The following is an 18,857-nucleotide window of genomic DNA, read 5'->3' on the forward strand; positions in this document are numbered from 1 at the left end:
GCAATGGTGTGATGCTCCCCCCCAAAAGAAAACGTGGGGACCCTTTACACCACCCTGAGGGTCCACCCCGTCCCCCCCACACAAACAGGGATGGAGCTGCCCCTGGCTCAGCCCTCGCTCCCCCAGCCCAGCCCCAGCTCCCCCAGCCCTTACAGGTGCTTGGACGTTTTTCAAGACACAAAGTAATTTCCTGTTTGAAGCAGCTGACAAATCTGCACAGAAAGTGGATAACCCTTCATGTTTCAGAGAAATCGACTGCACAGGCTCAGGGCTCCTCTCCAATATGCTTTTTCCATCCGGTTATACGGTGGGGGGGAGATTGAGTTGAACACTCCTCTCTGTCCCACATCCAAGTGGCTTGGGGTTTAGGACACATATTGTGTCCTTCCATGAGGTTTGTGACAGTGTGTGCAGCAGCAACCCAGCCCCACCCTAACACCACTCCCAGCCCAGGAAACCCAACAGCCACTGCCAATCTTCCCTTCCTTGTACTCCCAAAAAACTCCCACCAACAGGGCTATTTAGGGGAGGAAGCCTTGGTACTTAAACTATCTCATAAACACAGCAAAACCAGCTAATGCACACTTATGGGCCTTGATGACTCTACAGTTAATAGTTGTTTTTTAGCCAGAAGCAAGAGAATTAAATCAGACTCAAGCAGTAGCCCTGCTGGGGCAGGAGGTGGCACACGGGGCTCCAGCCCTGTGCACCCACATGCTGGGGTTACACCAGGATGACCAGGCTCACCCCACTGACATCTCCAAAAACAAACGAAGGAAGGGAGACGAGTTAAGCAAGAAATGTTTGTTGCATGCAAATGGCCATTTCATGGTAGTCTGCTCTGAGCTGCCTCCTCTCCACAGGAGCCACCAGCTTGCCCAGCAAGGTCAGCACCAAGCACTGCCACCAAACCCGGCCCATCAGGACACAGAATCTCTCCCTGCTTCGGTTTTTGCCTCTGCAAAGGGAAAGCTCCCAGCCCTTGTCTTTGAGAGACCTGAACATTCAAAGGACAAACAGACCCATCAACATGAACAGAAGCCTTTTGTCCACTCCCCCCCAAACACACCACAGAGCAGCAGCAGAGGTTTCACACCTTTGCTGTAGGAAATACTGTTCCCAGAAGGAACCCACAGCCTCTCCAAGAGGCAACAAGGACAAAACTAGCACTACCCTAGACAGAGCAGCATGCTCTGCCCCACTACAGTCCCAAAAAGCAGCAGCCAAACAGCTCCACGATGGAGGCAAACAGAGATAACTGACCAGCAAGCCTACAGCTTCCTCCTTGCTCAAAATATTCATAACAGAAACCAAATTTCATCGAGGAAAAAAGCAAAAAGCCCTTACCTGGCAGCAGCCTCAGCCTCCAGAGACCTTGCAACCATGTTCCCTGGCGAGCACCATCATGCTCAGCACCTGCAGCCCCGTTTCACCTGCACCTGGGGGCCTTTTTGTAATTTGCAGGGCTGAAAGGCAGCTGTTCTGGGGCGTGACGTGGCAAACATTGCATTGCAGGGGCTCGGCACGCCTAGTTTGGGGAAAAAAAGCTGAGGCTCAGGAAGGGCAGAGAAGATGAAGAACAACTTTCTCAACGAGTGGCCTTAAGGAATTTGAAGAGAAAGGACGCTGCAAATTCACGGTGTGAATCACTCTGCATCAGACTGTGTGAATTTGCAGCGTCCTTTCTCTTCAAATTCCTTAAGGCCCCTCATTTGCAGATTTTCACTGGTCTGCAAGATGCAACCACCTGCAACCCATCCTGGCCTCTACTGCCCCATGCAGGGCCATGACCTTGCCATGCTGGGAGCAAGTGGATGCTGCTGGCTTCAGATGCAGGAGCAAAGAGCATGCTGAATAGTTTCTGGATGAGCTGGCCTGCTGCTTCAATGTCCCCTTGCTCCATGAGCTTTCTTCCCCCAGAGAAGTCACAGCCCCGAGTGCCTGAGTCAGCTGTAAATCCCCAGCATCGACCAGACACTGAATGTGACTCTTGGTGGTAGTGGAACCAGATTGCACGGATGGGAAGACAGTGCATCCTGGTTGATCCTGAAGCATCACTGGGGCTCCCAGGCAGATTTGGGGGGTGGAGAAACTATCCAGGTGATCCCAAAAGCACCAGACACTAAAGTGAACAATGGAAACAAGAGGAGCGCTACAGTAGTGTAGCGAAAGACATATTTTGCTAACTAAATCCAAGTGCAAAGCCGGTAGGTGTGTGTCCCCCTTTCCTCCAGGATGAGCTTGGCCCTTGCAGCCCCCCAGGATCTGCAGATGCCCCAGCACAGCACTGGCTGCTGAGCCCTGAGGGGTCAGGGAGGATCAGGGGATGGAGGCAAAGACATCCAGAGGCAGCTGGGGAGCCCCAGCAGCTGCACCCAATGTGACAGGGATGTTATCCTCCCCATTTCCATCCTCATCAGCTTTCTTCATCCCCCTCATCTGCTCCTTGTGCCCCCTGTGTGTTTACCTCCCTTTTGTTTCCTCTCCTTCCTCTTCTTCAGCTCTGGGCTCCATTGAAAACCCTTCCCCGGGGTGGCTGTGGAGACTCCCAGGGCTGCAATTTACCCCACTCAAAAGCCACAGCCCTCGGCCAGTCGAACTGCCACCAGTTCCTCACAGGGAGGGACGTGGCCTTAAAAAAGGGACGTTTCTGCTGGTAGAAACAGTTCTTCAGGGATTGTCCCTGTACGTGACGGGTTTTTGGCGTGGCTGGGTGGGCCTGGCCTGGAGGCTGCCAGGCACCAGGGCTGCCCCAGGGCTCTGTGCCTGCTGGTTTTCTGGCCTTGCCCCGCAGTTTCCTCCCAGCCAGGCACAAACCCACAAGGGAGGCGCAGATTTCCCCGATTAGGCAAGGCTGGGCAGCCTCTCCCCTTTCGATTTCAGCTGCCTCTTCCTCCCCGTCCCCAGAGGCAGCCGCGAGGATCTGGGCCCCGAGCGCAGCGGCCGCCGCACCGCGATGGGCACCGACCCCGGCCTGCGGGAGCCTCTGGTCAGGAAGAGCAGCTCCTCGTACCGAACCTTCTCCTCCAGCACTGTCAGGAGGCTGGACAAGGAATATCTGCGGTAGGGCTGGGGCTGTCAGGGGGGCTGAGCCCCCCATCCCCAGAGCGCTGGGCTGGGGGGAGCTGGGGGAAGAGCTGCTTCCTGCTGCTTGTCCGCCCTGGGTTGTCTTGAGATGGGGGGGTCTCATCCTGCCCAGGGTGTGCAGCCCCAGGAGGATGGGGGGGGGCAGATTGTTGGGGCATCCAACTCTCCTGGGGGCACAGGGTTTTGCTGGGGGGTTTTGAGAGGAGCCCCATCTCTGCTCCACCAGGGCAAGCTGGCTGGATCTGCGGTGCTGCCCAGGCACTGCTTTTGCTTTTCTCGTTTTGTTGAACCCACTGAAATCTGCCCCAACCAGAGGAAACTGATCAGTGATGCCCTGGGGCTCTCACCCCCCACCACACACAGCAGGAGCTGCTGCTGCTCTGCTTGGGGAAACCCACCAGCCCGGGGCTGTTTGGGGCCATTCCCTGGGAAAAAACCCTGTGGTTGTCAGAGGAACCTCAGCAAAGGCTGGGGGAGCTGCAAGACAAAGTCAAAGCTCCTACCGGGTGCCAAGATGTCCCTCTCGCTCTGCCCCTCAGGAGCCTCCACAACAAGCGGCTCTACTTGGCTGCCTTCACCGCTGTCCTGGGGAACTTCAGTTTTGGCTTCGCCCTGGTTTACCCCTCCCCTGTCATCCCTGTCCTGGAGGCTCACCCCAACCCTGCACTGAGGCTGGACCAGCACACAGCATCCTGGTTTGGGGTAAGTGAGACACTGGAGCAGCCTGCCCAGAGATGTTGTGGGGGCTCCATCCCTGGAGGTGTTGAAGGGCAGGTTGGATGGGGCTTGGAGCAGCCTGGAATGGTGGGAGGTGCCCCTGCCCATGCAGGGGATGATCTTGAAGGTCCCTTCCAACTCCACTCTGTGTGATTCTGTGATGAAGGAGCAGGACTGTCCCTGCCAGGGGGTGCGCGGGGAGGAGCCCAGACCCAGTGCAGCCCCTCTCCGTGTCTCCCCGCAGTCGGTGTTCACGCTGGGGGCGGCAGCCGGGGGGCTCAGCGCCATGGTCCTCAACGACCGCCTGGGCCGCAAGCTGAGCATCATGTTCTCTGCCCTGCCCTCCGCCCTGGGGTACGCGCTGATGGCGGGTGCCCAGGGCTTCGGGATGCTGCTGCTGGGCCGCGTGCTGACGGGGTACGCTGGGGGCGTGACGGCTGCATCCATCCCGGTAAGGTGGCACGGGAAGGGATCTGCTGGGGAATCGCCTGGAGGGAGAGCGGGAGGCGCAGAGCCTGGGGCAGCCCCCGGCTCTCTGGAGACATCAGCAGAGCCCCCTTTCTGGATGTGGGATGGGTAGGATGGGCCGGGGTTGGTGAACCTGGCACAGCCAGCCCAAGCTGCTCCCACGGCGCTGAGTTCCCTGCCTGCAGAAAAGGGAAGGCAGCTCCTCAGTCCCTGCAGTTATTTCCTCACATGGTTACCAGACGCAGCCCTCCTGTTTCACACAGAGGGGAAGGCGAGAATTGAGTAACCTCAGGGCATGTCCTTCCAGTAATGAGAGTCTGAGCATGTCCTGGAGCACTTCTCCCTCTGGGGTGTGGGAAGGAAGCAGGACTGCCTGCAAGGTGTCCTCTCTGCCTGCCAGGACCAGCTCCTGCTGCTGGACCCATCAGGTTTTCACCCCGAGAGAGCAGTTTCACACCAGTTTGGGTGTTCCCTGGCTGTGGTGGATGACCAGAAGACAGGTTTTGGAGGTGATGGCTCTATATTGCAGCTCTGCTAAGGGTGTGTTGTCCTGCTCCAGGTCTACATCTCAGAGATCTCCCACCCTGGGGTCAGAGGCATGCTGGGTGCTTGTCCACAGATCATGGCAGTGCTGGGATCCCTCATCCTGTATGCTCTGGGCAAGTATCTCAGTGTTTGGAGGGCACAAAACCCTCAGTGAGACCTTAGGAAAGGGTTGGTTATTTTAAACAACTTCCCTAGCAAGCTGAGGGATTCCTTTCCTCACAGCCACCACACCAGGCATGCCAAGGGGGCTGAGCAGGAGCTCCTGTGCATAACCCACACATGTAGCTTTGCTCAGAGGGATAAATCCATAACCCTCACAGGCCCATGGCCATCATTGTGCCCCCAGACCTGGGTCCTGCTGAGGTTTCACCAGGGCTGAAGGGCCCTGCATGTGTACCTCCTGCCATCTTATGCCCTGGTTGCTGCAGGATCTTGCTGGATCCTCCACAATTTGAGGGAGCTTGCTGGAATTTCCCTGTATCATAGAGCTGAAAATGCTTTTTTCCCAGGAGAAAAACATGAAAAATCTCTCTATATTTTTTTTCCCCCCACCGAGTTTATTAAATTGAATTCTTGAGGTGCTCACATGGAGGCAAGACCAGGACACCCTTCCTTGTGTGCTTTCTGCTCCTGATTGTGCTGCTCTGGCAGGGCTGGCCCTGGACTGGCGCTGGCTGGCGGTGGCAGGGGAGGTGCCCGTCCTGGCCATGATCATCCTGCTCTGCTTCATGCCCAACTCACCCCGGTTCCTGCTGTCCCAAGGGAAGGATGACGAGGCCCTGAGGTCACTGTGCTGGCTGCGGGGCAAGGACACTGACTATGCCAGGGAGTATGAGCAGATGAAGGACAGCGTGAGGAAGCAGGTGAGGAGGGGACAGGGCCCACCTCCAGCACGGGGAGATGCGATAACAGCAAACTCCAGCTTCCTTTGGACAACTCCTGAGCCATCTTCTGGGTGCTGCAGTGGTGCCCAGAGGTGGTTACACCTTGGCTTTCTGGCTTTGTCCCCTCCAGAGCCAACGGGTTTCCTGTGCAGAGATCAAGGACCCCTTCATTTACAAGCCCCTCCTGATTGCAGTGGGTATGAGGTTCCTGCAGCAGCTCTCTGGTGTCACCTGTGTCCTCGTGTACCTGCAGCCAATCTTCAAGAAAACAGCTGTCATCCTGGTGAGCCTTGGGGTTCAGCCCGTGCTTGGACAGGCTTGTCTCCAGTGATGGCTGCCCAATGCTTCAAGACCCTGTGGCTCCAAGACCCCAAGTTGGAAGAAGCCTTTTTAAAAGCACCTGGTTGGCAGCAACTGCCAAGTACCTGCCCTCCAAAAGGCTGCATGAGGATGGGAGGCAGGACTGGCTCCACTGTCTCCCTGCTGTCCTTCTCTGAGCTTCAGGCTCTTCTTCTCTGGCTTCTTACTATGGGAGGAAAGCTTTGACAAAGTCGTCAGGCAGAGTCAAGGCAACACATGCAGGAACCTGCCCTTTCCCTGGCTTTTCCAGCTCAGCATTCCCACTGGTTTTGCCGTTGCAGAAACCAGAGTACGACGCAGCTCTTGTTGGTTTGGTGCGTCTGTTCTCGGTGGTGGTCGCTGCCCTGTCCATGGATAAGGCTGGGAGGAAGATCCTTCTCTTTATATCAAGTATGTCTCTCTCCTACTCTTGTTTAAGGATTTCCAGGAGCTCTGCAAATGTTCAGGCTGGAAACTTCAGCCATGTAGGACTTGGGCAGGGAGGGAGGTGGTGGTGGTGGCTCAGCTCCTGAGCAGAGGGATTGCTGAGAGCTCATTGGTCCCACTCTGCTGTTGCATCTCTCCATAGCTGGTGTCATGTTGGTCTCCAACCTGACCATGGGGCTCTATATCCACTTCGTGCCAGCTTCTCAGAATGGCACCATTGCCAACAAGACCATGGTGAGCCCAACCAGCCTTCCTGCAACCTGCTGAGCCGACCAACTACATCACCCTCATCCCCCTCCTGGCAACCATGTTCTTCATAATGGGTAGGTGCAGAGAGAGAGAGCCCAGGATCACAGAGCACAGGGCTGGGTACCAGCCTGGGGAAATGTTTCTTGTCTGAGGCAGGGTGATATGAAGCAAGGAGATTTGGTCTTGAAAGGCAGGTGTCCCTAGAAGGCCAAGAAAGATGGCAACTGAGGTCACTTTGAGGGCTGACAGAGCATGATGGGGGGAATAATAAATTATGCAGGAGCAGGGCAGGATTGCACAGGGCTCTTCTGCACTCTCCAGCAGGTTTTGAAGCTTCAACACCTCACCCCTCCTCCCCCTGCAGGTTATGCCATGGGCTGGGGCCCCATCACTTGGTTGCTGATGTCAGAGATCCTCCCTCTGAAAGCCCGTGGGGTGGCCTCGGGCCTCTGCGTAGTGGTGAGCTGGCTGACAGCCTTCACCCTGACCCAGTTCTTCCTCCAAGTCGTGGTGAGTACTGTCCCAGGAAGGTGTCTGGTGTCCAGCAGCCTCTCCCTCAGACCTCTCAGCACCAGCTCATATCTGCTTTCTGTCCTGCTTTGCAGAAAGCCTTTGGCCTCGAGGTGCCCTTCCTATTCTTCACGGTCATCTGTGCTGGGAACATCTTGTTCACAGGCTGCTGTGTTCCAGAAACTAAAGGCAGGTCCCTGGAACAAATTGAGGCCTTCTTCAGAACTGGCCGGAGGTCATTCATGAGGTAGGAGCTCCCATCTGCCAGCAGCACCAGGCCAGGTGCTCAAGGACTAGAAAGAAGAGGGTTGTGCTGCTGGAGGTGGAGGCTGGAGCTTCTCTGCAAAGGCAACAGATGAGGAACCAGCAGCAATGACCATCTTGCAACTGGAACTTTATCTTCCTTTTCCATCATCCGACACTACCTGCTGCTCTCTGGGCAACATGTCAACCTGAGGCATGGGACCAGGTAACCAGCATCAGGCTGGAGATAAAGATGCCCTGGAAAATAAAACATGGCTGTGGACAAAGGACCATACATGTCCTTTTGCAGCCACTCAAGCAGCCCGAGAGCCCCAGGGTTTGGCTGAAACAGAATTAGCAGCTGAAGCCATTTTGGCAAAAGTTCATTATGTAGTTGCAAGAATAAAACAGTTTTCCCTCCAAGTGTAAGATGGTGCCTTGGTTTGCAGAGAAAGGAGCTGCAGGAGGGTGAGATGGAGAGGCAGACCTGGACTGGGACAAGGGGATCACACCACCCTGCAGCTTCCCAGATGAGTCTCATGTACTTAAGGACTTTAAAAGAGGCAGAGCCAGGTATTTTGTACAAAAAGCTGCCACGTTTTATTGCTCTAAAAACACACGTTACACTAGAAGCCCAGTGAACAAGACCAAGTACAGTTGACAAAGAAAATCCAGGACAAAATGAAGAACAAGAACAGACCAACATTCAGCTGTAGTGCAAGTGATTCACTGCAGGAAAGACACAGCAGGTACTGACAGTACCTTGTGCTGGGATGGGTCCTTCCCAGACCAGAGTTCTACTCATCCACAGAGAGGAAGGTGGATGTGCCTCCATCACAGTTGTGTGTGAAGCCTCCACATCCATCACTTTATGATTTCAGCTGCATAGTTAGTAGCAAATTGTTCTTACCCCTTTCCTGTGTGTCCTGCAAGATGAAGGACTTCACATTTTTTTTAGAGCCCAACCCTAGGTAAAACTCAGCCCCAGCTGGTGGGAATGGCTGCAAGGAGCGAACAGCCTTGCTGAGTATCACATCCAACATAACTCCTCCCAGAAGGGCAGAAAAATAAAGGCAGGGTTGGGAGATGCTTTGCCCAAGTATTTGTCCAACTACCTGAAATGCACTTGGCACCCCAAGGGCTGGTGGAGATGCTTGTGTCCTGCCATCCCTGGGACATTCAGCCTGCTGTGATGAGGAAGCATGGGGTAACAGTGTATCTGACCCAGGTCTCTAGGCACACTAGCTGCTATTTAGATCCCCTCTAGCAGATGAGAGAAACCACCGAAGAGAAGATGTGCTTTATCAGAGGATTAGTTTAAAGCAGCCTGGGACAGAGGAAGGGAAATGGGCCAAAAATCAAAACCACAGAGAATTCAGCATTAGATCTGACCCTTGCAGCTGAGACCCATTTCCAGAAAGATGTTCAGCCCTGGCTGGAATATGAATGTTTCTATGCTTTGCCTGATTACACGAGGTCTCAAGAGCCTCTAGTTTCCACTGACCTTCTGAAGACCAGGATCTCTGGCAGCCCTATGCTAGAGCATTCTCTTTCTCACATGGCTATGGACCAGGTCTTGATATCTTCACTGCAGTCAAACCCTTCCCTGAAGGCAGTGGATGTTTTTTTCCTGAGGAGAAAATGACAAAGATGAATTGAGCTTCTAGGGCTCAGCCTAAGGAGAAAATGCCCAAATATGAAATGAGGTTGGACTCCTCAGGTCCTGTGAGAACCTCATTGGAGAAGCATTTTCTGATTGACCTCCTTTCTTCAATATAGGAAGTCTGAGGGGTTTTGCTACAACATTTAGAGTCTGAGAAATCACAGTGGCTCTTTCCAGAGGTAGAATGGTCTTTTTATTCACTGCACACACAGGAAATGAATTGGTGTTACAAAATCAGCTCCTGCCCAGAGCAGCAAGGTCTGGTTATGGAGCAGAACATGAGCTTCTGCCCTTCTCTTCATGCCCAATGGGCAGCCCAGGGGACACTGGAGCTCCTATGCACAAGTGCTGTCAGCTTCATGACTGAATGGGACATGGAAGAGTTGCACACTGTATAAATGCAGGTGGGTTAAAGTGCCCAGCTCAAGTGGTAGGTGGTAAAAGAGTCCATTGCTGAGGGCACCTGTACTGGTGTCTTTCCACATTTGGTGACACCAACTCACTGCAGTCAATGCATCACCCACCTGTGAGTTGCCACCTAATAAAACTTCTGTCCCATCATTTCCCAAAAGACCTTTCCAAGACCTGCCAAGCAGAACCTCTTCCATGGAGACCCAGTGGATTAGCCATCCAGCCTGGATGCCACCAGCAGGGATTGGATTGAGCCTGTGGAGTCTCTAGGGCAGGGCTTTTAGCTTCATTTATCCTTAGCAGCTCCAAGTGCCCTGATGGTGCCTCTAAACACAATAACCACCATGCACTGTGAATGGTCTTGTTCACTACTGTGAGGCTACTACTCTAAAGATCCTTTCTACCTCCACAAAAACAGTCTCTTGCCCACATGGAGGTGAGACCATCCTCTAACTGTCACTACAATCCTTAGAGAAGCCCTGGGTGTTGTCAACAAGCCAACATCTGCAATGACAGCAGCATCTGGCTTACTTTCAGCTGCATCACAGACAGCTGAAAATTCCCAAGAGCTCCCACTCCAGACACACATCTGTAGAAGTCAGCAGTCTTGGAGCACAGATCTGAGACACCTCCTGTTGTGGCAGGCACAGAGACACTGAACAGACCCCGTGTCTTTAAGCACTGTGGCCAAAGGCTCCAGCTCAGCTCTTGCAGGAGGGTCCCTGAGGGCCATTTTCAGCAAAAGCCTTGAGCTCAGGGTGGCAGAGCTGATGTGGATTGTTTGCTTGCCTTGGCTCCAGGGTCAGACCCAACTGCCACCAAGAGTGGACATGGCAGGGCTGCTGGTGTTCAAGGAACTTCTGCTGTGGGTACCAAGGGAGCAGAGTGGACCCGTCTGTGCCAACGAGCCCTCCAGGTGACCTGGAGCAGCATCTGCCTGTGCCAGCCCCAGGGACTGTCCTACCACCATAGACCTGCAGCAGTCAGGGAAGCCAGAGAAGGTCTCCCCAGCTCTGTGGCTCGTCACCACGGGTGTAGATCAGCCTGCAAGCATTATTCTACCACCTCTGCTTTGCCTTTCACCTCCTGTCACTAAAGCTACTGTAGAACTACTCACAGAGCAAAGCAGTCACTACCAAAGACATGCTGGCAGCTACGTGCATCAGGCTGCAACATTCCTCTACTAACCACTACTTAACATCCCCCCACTCCCCCCCATAAGCCCCCCAGACATCCAAGCAGGTGTCCTGTTTGCTAGGCAGGACCCTGCACCTCCATCACCCACTAAAGGTACTGCCTGGGGACACCAAGGAGCAGAGGCTGTTCCCACCACAGCACCTCGGGTGGTGCAGGGGTAAGGGGGGGCTGCAGGAGGAACACACTGCACCCCTGGGGGTGCCCTCACCCAGCACCCCACACAGGAGGCTGTAGTCCCTGCACACATGCCCAAGGAAGGCTGATGTCCTCTGGATCACACGCTGGGGGCTCCAAAGTGGCACAGCCTGTGTCTGCAAATACACCCAGGCTGCTTTCCTGGCTGGTGCAAATCCTCACACTTCTCCCAAAGAAACAGCAGCTAATCCTCAATCCAGCACTCAGAGCCCAGGTTTCCTCCCCTCTCTCTCCCAGAAGAGGGGGAAACCAATTTTGTCCAGCCAGGGGCCCAGAAGATGACAAAGGGGTCAAAGGACAATACACTTGCCAGAAGTCTGAGAAATGCTCTGAAGGTTGGAATAGGATTTTATGGTCTCCCAGTTCCAACATCCCCAGTTAGTTCCAGCATCCCAGTTCCAGCAGCCAGGGCTCTCCCTGGATTCACAGACACCCCCCCCCCAGTGAAATGAGACAGGTCTTTGAAGGACAGGAACAGCACTCCTTTCTCCTAAGTCCAGAGAAAATGAGTCTCATCAAAACACCTAAATAACTAGAAATAAATTATTCCCCATTTTCCTAATCAAAATAAAAAGCAATCACGTAAAATCAAATAAATTAAAACTCCCAGAAGAAAGTATGATGAAAAGAGGGGGGATCTGGACTCAGCAAAACAGTTTTGTTTCTGCATGATACAAAGCAAATGGAAAATATCATGTGAGAATCACTGATGGAGCCTGGAATAAAGCAGCAGGACATCCCAGCTCTCCAAACCAACTGGTGCAGACTTCTCTGGGTTTGCCTGGGAAGGCTGAGCCACCTGCCCATGCAAAACCAGCCCAGGGCTGCTGCAAAGAGCACATGAGCCCAAAGAAAAGGGCTGTACCTGAACCAAAGAGCAGGTCCCTGATGCAGAGGGATGGGTCACAGGAGCAGTGAGCAGAGCAGAGCAGAGCAGTCCCAGGCTCATGAGAGCAGATGCTCTTGCACACCAGTAACCCTTACACCTGCAAAAAATCCTTCTTGGCTCCAGCAATAAAACACCCTTTTTCAGCTGAGGTAAAACAAACCTTATCTCCTTTCTTCTCCAGGAAAAGAGTAAAGCTTAAGAAAAGTACCCTTATTAAGACAAAGTCAGTAATTCTTATAATTCAAGTAAATTGCAGTGTGGCTGCCTGCAGCTGTACCCAGAGGAAGGGTGCTTTGTAGGTATTAGGCTCTGCCCCAGCTCCTCTGCAGAGAGGATTATTGTCTTTACATGTTTTTTTTGCTAGAAGTCCTTTCCTGTGCAGTGATGCCTCTCATGCCTGGTCTAACTGGACCCATCTTGAACATGCTTAGTGGAAGAAGACCAGGCTTAAGCATCACCATGTATTGCTAAACTCTGGATTAGTGTATGACACCTGGGAAGGGCCAGCAGCTCCCTGGCTGCCAGGAGACCAGAGCTGGCATGTCAGCTCTGTCCATCCTCACCCCAACTGCAGAGCAGCTCCCAAATGGGCACTGAACCTTCAGCTTGTCATCAGGTGTCACTCTAAAGAGAAGCTGCCTGTTCAGGCTTGTAAAGCAGCACTCAAAGAGCCAGCACCTCTGCAGGAAAACAAAATAGAAATAAATAAAAAAAATAGAAGGACTGAGAAATATTTGGTTGAGAGTTGAGGAGGAGAGAGAGGCCAATGCACTGAGGTCTGGCTGCTGGTGTGAGAAGAGGACACAGCCCACCCCAGCCCCTGAGATTTCCACTTGCTGCAGAGTCCAGGGAAATCGTGGTGTAACAGAGAGGGGAGTGGGCAGAGGGAAGGGCAGAGTGGATTCCTGTATCTTCACCAACATCTCAGTGTCCAGGAGAGGTTACCCCAAGCTCATGTGCTTCAGAGAGCCTGTCCCTCCGTGGCCCCTGTGAGCTTCTCTTCATCCATTTGCTTCTGCTGCTGGTGGATCCGGGCATAGGAAATGGCATCTCCCCTGCAGAGAGAAGGGACAGCGTGGGGACAGGAGCTCTGGGTGCCCCCCAGGCCCACCAACTCTCCCCACCAGGGCCTGGGCTCCTGGGTGCCAAGGGATGCCAGGAGTGAAATGAGACTTTCTGGTCCTCCCCAGCCCCACCGAAGCCACTCACCACCCCTAGAGCTAAGCCCATCCAACCCAGGGCTGCAGAAAGAGGGCTGGAACCCACAGGGCAACCTGGATTGAGCTCCAACCTGGATTCAGCAAACCCCCCAGGGCTTTGGGCCAATGGCAGGTGCTCCCCAGCAGCACCCACACCTGAAAGCACCGTCACTGCGAGAGGAGAGCACAGCCCCGGGGACGGGCACGGCAGCGAGGGGGCTGGGGTCCCACCTTCCCCTTCCCTCCCCCCTCCAGGAGCAGCCAGACCCCTCTCACTTCTTGCCCAGCGCCGACAGCCCGTACAGGACCCCGGTGCCGAAGGCGGCGGCGTTCCCGAGCAGCGTGGTGAGCGACAGGCTGAGCGCGACCGGGAAGGCGGCCATCCTGGGGAGAGACAGTCCTCAGAGCCAGGCTCAGCTCCCCGCTCGGCGCGCGCAGCCGCCACGTTGGCGAACTCGATGAACTGGCAGCAGAACGGGGCCTCGCACAGGAACAGCACGAAGGCGTTGAGCCTCCAGACACAGCAAACCAGAGTTAATCCTGCCTGCCTGGAACAGGTGCCCCCCACCCCGGACCTTCCAGACCAGCCCCTTCCATGCCCCGACACAGGCAGAAAGGAACGGCGGGGCTGGACCCCTCTGAGCTCCCTCCCGCTTAAGTCCCAAAGCCTGGTGACTTATTTTGGATAAGGGTATCCCAGTATTGACCTAAAAAAGGAGTAGGGGAAGGGGTAGGGAGGGAAGAATAATACAAATAGAATTGACCCAGCATGTCAACCCACCCCCCAGGGCAGGATCTGGCAGTTCACAGACCCGCACAGCCTCACACCCAGCGCCCAGAGGCAGCTCTGCCCCTTGCTCAGTGGTGCCTCATCAACCAAACCTCCCTCCCACCATGGAAAAAAAGAAACTCTGCTCACATCATCCACACGCCAGCAGCGATGTTCAGGGGGTTGATGGTGACACAGTTCCAGAGACCAGCGAAGGCACAGGCTGGAAAGCAAAGAGGTTTTCAGTCACCATCAAGACCAGTGCACCCACAAGGGCAGTGAGGCCAGAGCCCAGCAGGCAGGGCTGGCTTCTCCTCCCAGGACCTGGCAGCCACACCAGCATGATTTTGTTCTCCTGTATTTTGGGCTGTTTGGCAGAGCAAGGGCTGCCCAGAAGAGCTTTTGCCTTGCCCAGCACCTCTGGGCACTGTAGAGCAGCCTGTACAGACCAGTACAGGAGGATGGGTGGAAAGGTCTGATGGCCTGACAAGGGGTCCAGGATGCCAAGGAGAGGGTTTCTTCCCAAGTCCTCCAGCCAGGCTTCCTTTTGCTTCAAGCACTTGGTGTCTCAGCATGACACACAACTATTCCACTTGTGCAGAAACAACAGACCGTTTGCTTTTACATGGAGTCACCTCTGACACCCTGGGTTTTATTTCCTAAGCTTTGTAAAGGGGTGAACAAAGAGGTCCCAGCAGGTTCCTATCTGTGAGCAGCACGGGGAAAGATCAGCAAAAACAGGACTTGCAGTGCCAAGGCACACAGGCAAACAATAAATAAAGAAGAGGTGAACCCGGGCTCTGCCACCCATTGCTGGGTCTGCACTAGAGATGGGTGAAAAAGAGCCAAGTTTGGGTCTCCACAAACACAAATAGAAGCAGATGCTGGACAAAGCAGAGCCCAAAATAGCCCCAGTGCTCCTGACTCTGTAATGCAAGAAGAGGAACCAGGCAGTAGCCCCCAAGCTGAGCTGCCTGCACCTCCATCCTGCATCATTAAACTTGCAGAGCGATCCTGGCACCTGATATGGCCCTTTCTCTCCTCTCACACCCACCTGCTGCTGCTCCCCTGGGAACTTGAGCCTGGGTATGGGGGGCAGCCAGACATGGCTGAGTCCAGGGGAAACAACAACCCCCTGCAAAACTCCAGCTAAAATTAAATAGACCTCAAAGGCTGCCTGGGGGACATTTAGCAGCACAAGGAAGAGCAGCAGAATCCACCTCTGAGTTATCTGAGATGTCTGCTCATGTTTTGCTGAGGGGATCCCTGAGCAGGGCTGCTGCCAACAGTCCTGACCTCCAAAAGCCCAGCACATTTCTGCAAGGTTTCTTGTCAGCAGTAACTGCTGAATCCTCAAAGTTCCCTTAAAAATAGTTATCCTTGTTCACCAGACTGGGCAGCAGAGCTGCAGGCCTGTGACTGGACTGATCTAAGGTCAGCCCACAAGCAAGTGGCCTCCTGGATTCAGGAAACAACCAAACAAGGTTACTTTTAAAGGCTTCCTAGGACTATTCTACAGGACCCAACAGCTTTTGGAGAATCCTGCACAAACAAGATCAGCCAACAGAGGAGAAATGCCTGAGGTCATGTTAATATCCATGCTCCAATGGTGCTTCTCAGCCTCCCATCACAGAGTGACCAGCATCAATGTCTGCAAGGGAAACTGAGGCACTGGGATGGGATGAGCTGCTCACAGTCACACATGGAAACAGCTGGAGAGCTGGAAAAGCCACAGCAAGTGGGATTGGTGGGAGTAGCTCAGAGAGCAGGGCATGACATGGGGGTTTCTAATTCCTCTCTGTGACCAACAAACCCTTAGAAGCCAACAGGAGAGGAGCTCGGGTGAAGCACCACAGGCTTGTGACAGTCACCCAGGAAAGCTCACTTTGGAAAATGATATTAAGTGACTTTCACGTACTTCATAAACTTCATAAATCAGCTGCACCTTGACTATCCCTGATCTCAGCCAGGACTGGGGCAGAACCCTGCCTGGTTTAGCAGCACAGCAGAGTGGAGCAGCCCCAGAGGTTCACAGAGCCACAAAACCCATCTCAACCACCAAACAAACCTGGAAAAGCAGAATGTTATTTTTTTCAGGCAGGTTTTTGACCTTTTTTTAAAAAATTTATTCTTTTTTCCCTTTTGGATCTAGCTAACCAGGGGTTGTTTTGTCAGGGCTCTGGTTTGGTTTTGTCCTCCAACACCCCAAAAGAACCCTAAACATCCCTGCAGAAGTTTCAGCTAAGCAACCACCCTGGTTGCCAAAGGACTAATGACCCAGCAAGCCTGAGCTGAGCAAGCCCCTACGTCAGCATGAGAACCAACCAGTGGGAAAAAATTCCAAGGTTTCTAATCACAGGAACACAGCACTCCATGGTGGTTGCCAACAGCCACGGAGATAACGATTTGGTGACCTTCAGTCTCCTCTGTAGAGCAGCACATCCCCCAGCAGCCTGGTACACCCTTGTCCCACTGGGACAGGATCAGCCCCTGCCTCAGTAGCCAAAAAAATGATGAAGCTGCCAGCCTGGAGACTTCTTTTTGCAAAACAGGAGCCTTGCAATAGGTTTACAATGCAGATAATGTTCAATGGCACGTAAGCTATGGAACACAGACAGTTCTGCCATTTGTTTTAACTGCTGTTCCACCCTCAATCCCTGAGGAAGCACAAATAACTGGGAGCTAAAAAGAGGGGGGAAGATCACCACCCTCCACAAAGGCTCTATTCATTTTAAGCAGCTGGTCACTGTCCTCAACACCAGCCTAATTTTGCTCCTAGAGCATTTTACAGAAGCCACAGACTCTCCTCATCGTTTTACAAACAGGAACACAAGGGAAAGAAGGGACTTGGCCAAGGTCACCAAGCCAGACTGTGCAAGAGCCAGAAACAGATCCCAAACCTCGTCTTGTTCCTGCCCTGGGCCCTGGACCTTTCTGGCTGAAGTCATGGGCTGCAGGTGTTTGCATGAAGTTTGTCTGTCAGTCTCACCTGCACTAACAAAGTTTCTCTTCCTTTCTACAAGGAATTCTTCCTCTGTAAGAAATAATGCAGCCCCGTTGCAGGACCACAATCCAGTTACTCAAAAACCTTGTAGATGAGCTCTGTTCTTTCCTAGCCAGCTCTGAAAACAGCAGCAAACTCCCCCCCTTGCTGTTTAATTACTCATCCCTTTTGCAAACTGTCCACCTTTCACAAGGTGGTGCTCAACAAGGAGCATTTTAGAGACTCATTACTAGGTACAGAGCCTGTGTCTCACACTGCCTCGTTCTTTGCCCAAACCTCACAAAGGGAAAATGTCAAGGCTACAGAACAAGCAGTTTCCCCAGATCATTATCAATCCTGCTAAGAGCCCAGCTGTTCTTCCAAAAGTTTCTTCTCCCAGACTCACCCAAATACATAAAACCCTCAGCTTTCCTTTAAAAACAAGCCACGAGTTCTCAGAGCTGTGAACAAAAGGTTGGGAAAATAATCCAAATGTAATTCAGCTGCTTTGAAAGGTGAAGACAGAGGAAAAAAAACCACCAAACTGCCCTGCAGGACTTGCACTGCTTTCAGGAGCTGCTCCAGCACGAGGTGGCAATGCCACCAGTGAGACCCAACACCCTTCCTCTCGGGCTCCTCACCCTCCAGCCACATCCCCTGAGCTCTGTAGGGGCCAAAGCCACACAAAAAGTGCCAAAGTTCCAGAGACAGCCCGTGGGAAAGACACTGCTACAGAAACTCCCCCACCTGGGACCTGCACTGGAGACATGTCCCAGCTGGTCCCGTGGCCGCCTGCCGGGACCAGACCTGCAGGGGCCTCAGGCAGAGCACAGCAAGGCCAGTGCTTTCCCCCCCTTAAGAGCAGTCCTACCAAATCTTTTCACACCTCTGGAATTTCAGCACCTAAGACATAAAGCAATGAGAGCAGCATATGTTTTACCAGCCCAGCCAAAAAGGGCTGCAACGAGCCTGACCAACAGCACCACGGTCTACAGGGTCAGCTGCAAAAAGGGCTTGTGCAGTGAAGTCCCAGGGAAAGAGGCAGGATAGGAGTGAGGCAGGGAGAGAGAAGGACCAGACAAAACAGCACAGCAGAGGGAATAAATCAGGCTTGACTGCACTGGCTGAGAAACACTCTTGTTTTACTAGAAGTCATGGACCTGAAGCAGAAGAAACTCTCCATCCTGTGCTCTGCAGGAGATCAGACTAAGCAGTCGTAACAGTCCCTCCTGCTTTTAAGAGCTATTAATCTCTCCACAGAACGGAGCAAAACAGGACAGGCTGATTTCTGGCAAAGTTGCAAAGTTTCTTTCCCTGGGAAAATGTTTTTCAGCAGCAGGTAATTCCGAGCACAGCCAACTCCCTTCGCTGGACACTGGCTCCCTTCTCCTGCCTGTCCAAGGCTAAACCCCTCAGAAACACACAACACAAACCAAGTCCAACCTTTGCCTTCAAAAAAAGGCACAGCCAAGACCCCTGCGAGCAGCAGCAGCAGTAACAGGATGCTCCAACATTCAGGACAGAGAAACTAAGTTGCAGCAACGTGCAAACACTTGACCCTCAAACAGGATGAACCAAAGCCCGAGGCCCCTCTCCCCGCTCAGAACCTGACCCTGCTGAGCACCCTGTGCCTGGTGCTCACGGTAGAACCACCTGGTTTCCCTGCCCCACAGGACCAGGGGCTCGGCTGCTGCTCCCACCGCCTCCAGCAAGTGCTGCACCCCAGAAGAAACTCAAGGATTTGCAGATCCTGCCGTGATGTCCCTTCTCCCAGGAGCCAAAGTTTCGGGTTCATGCACATCCCTCAAGGGCCAGATGAGCCCACCCCACTCATCTCCCACGACTCTTCCCCCTGCCCAAAACACAACGGGCTGGTGTCTGGAGCAGACACAGCCCTGTCACCCCAGCGATGCTCCCACGGGACCCCGACCAGAGGTGGGTGGGCAGGACCTGGGGCACCCAGGGGCACCCAGGGGGACCCTCTGGCTGCAGGGGAAGGGGGAGGGGGATACTCACAGATGCCCCCGACGACCCCAGCGATCCTGCAGAGCAACATGTACC

The 18,857-nt window shown here is 53.6% G+C and overlaps 2 protein-coding genes across 2 annotated transcripts; one reads left to right on the forward strand and one right to left on the reverse strand.

Moving 5' to 3' along the window:
- Positions 1-2,956: 2,956 nt before the first annotated feature.
- Positions 2,957-7,498, forward strand: SLC2A6 (solute carrier family 2 (facilitated glucose transporter), member 6). The gene is given in 11 exon segments (XM_009998965.1): positions 2,957-3,063; positions 3,627-3,789; positions 4,049-4,255; positions 4,832-4,931; positions 5,470-5,681; positions 5,833-5,985; positions 6,344-6,452; positions 6,631-6,737; positions 6,739-6,811; positions 7,102-7,247; positions 7,343-7,498. Coding segments are annotated over 11 exon segments (1,533 nt in total).
- Positions 7,499-12,806: 5,308 nt separating this feature from the next.
- CACFD1 (calcium channel flower domain containing 1) lies at positions 12,807-18,852 on the reverse strand. Its single transcript, XM_009998966.1, is given in 5 exon segments — positions 12,807-12,900; positions 13,321-13,457; positions 13,460-13,556; positions 13,964-14,036; positions 18,813-18,852. Coding segments are annotated over 5 exon segments (441 nt in total).
- Between the last annotated feature and the right edge of the window lie 5 nt (positions 18,853-18,857).

This window comes from Chaetura pelagica, unplaced genomic scaffold, assembly GCF_000747805.2.
Source record: "Chaetura pelagica isolate M959 unplaced genomic scaffold, ChaPel_1.0 scaffold405, whole genome shotgun sequence".
Lineage (NCBI taxonomy): Eukaryota > Metazoa > Chordata > Aves > Apodiformes > Apodidae > Chaetura > Chaetura pelagica.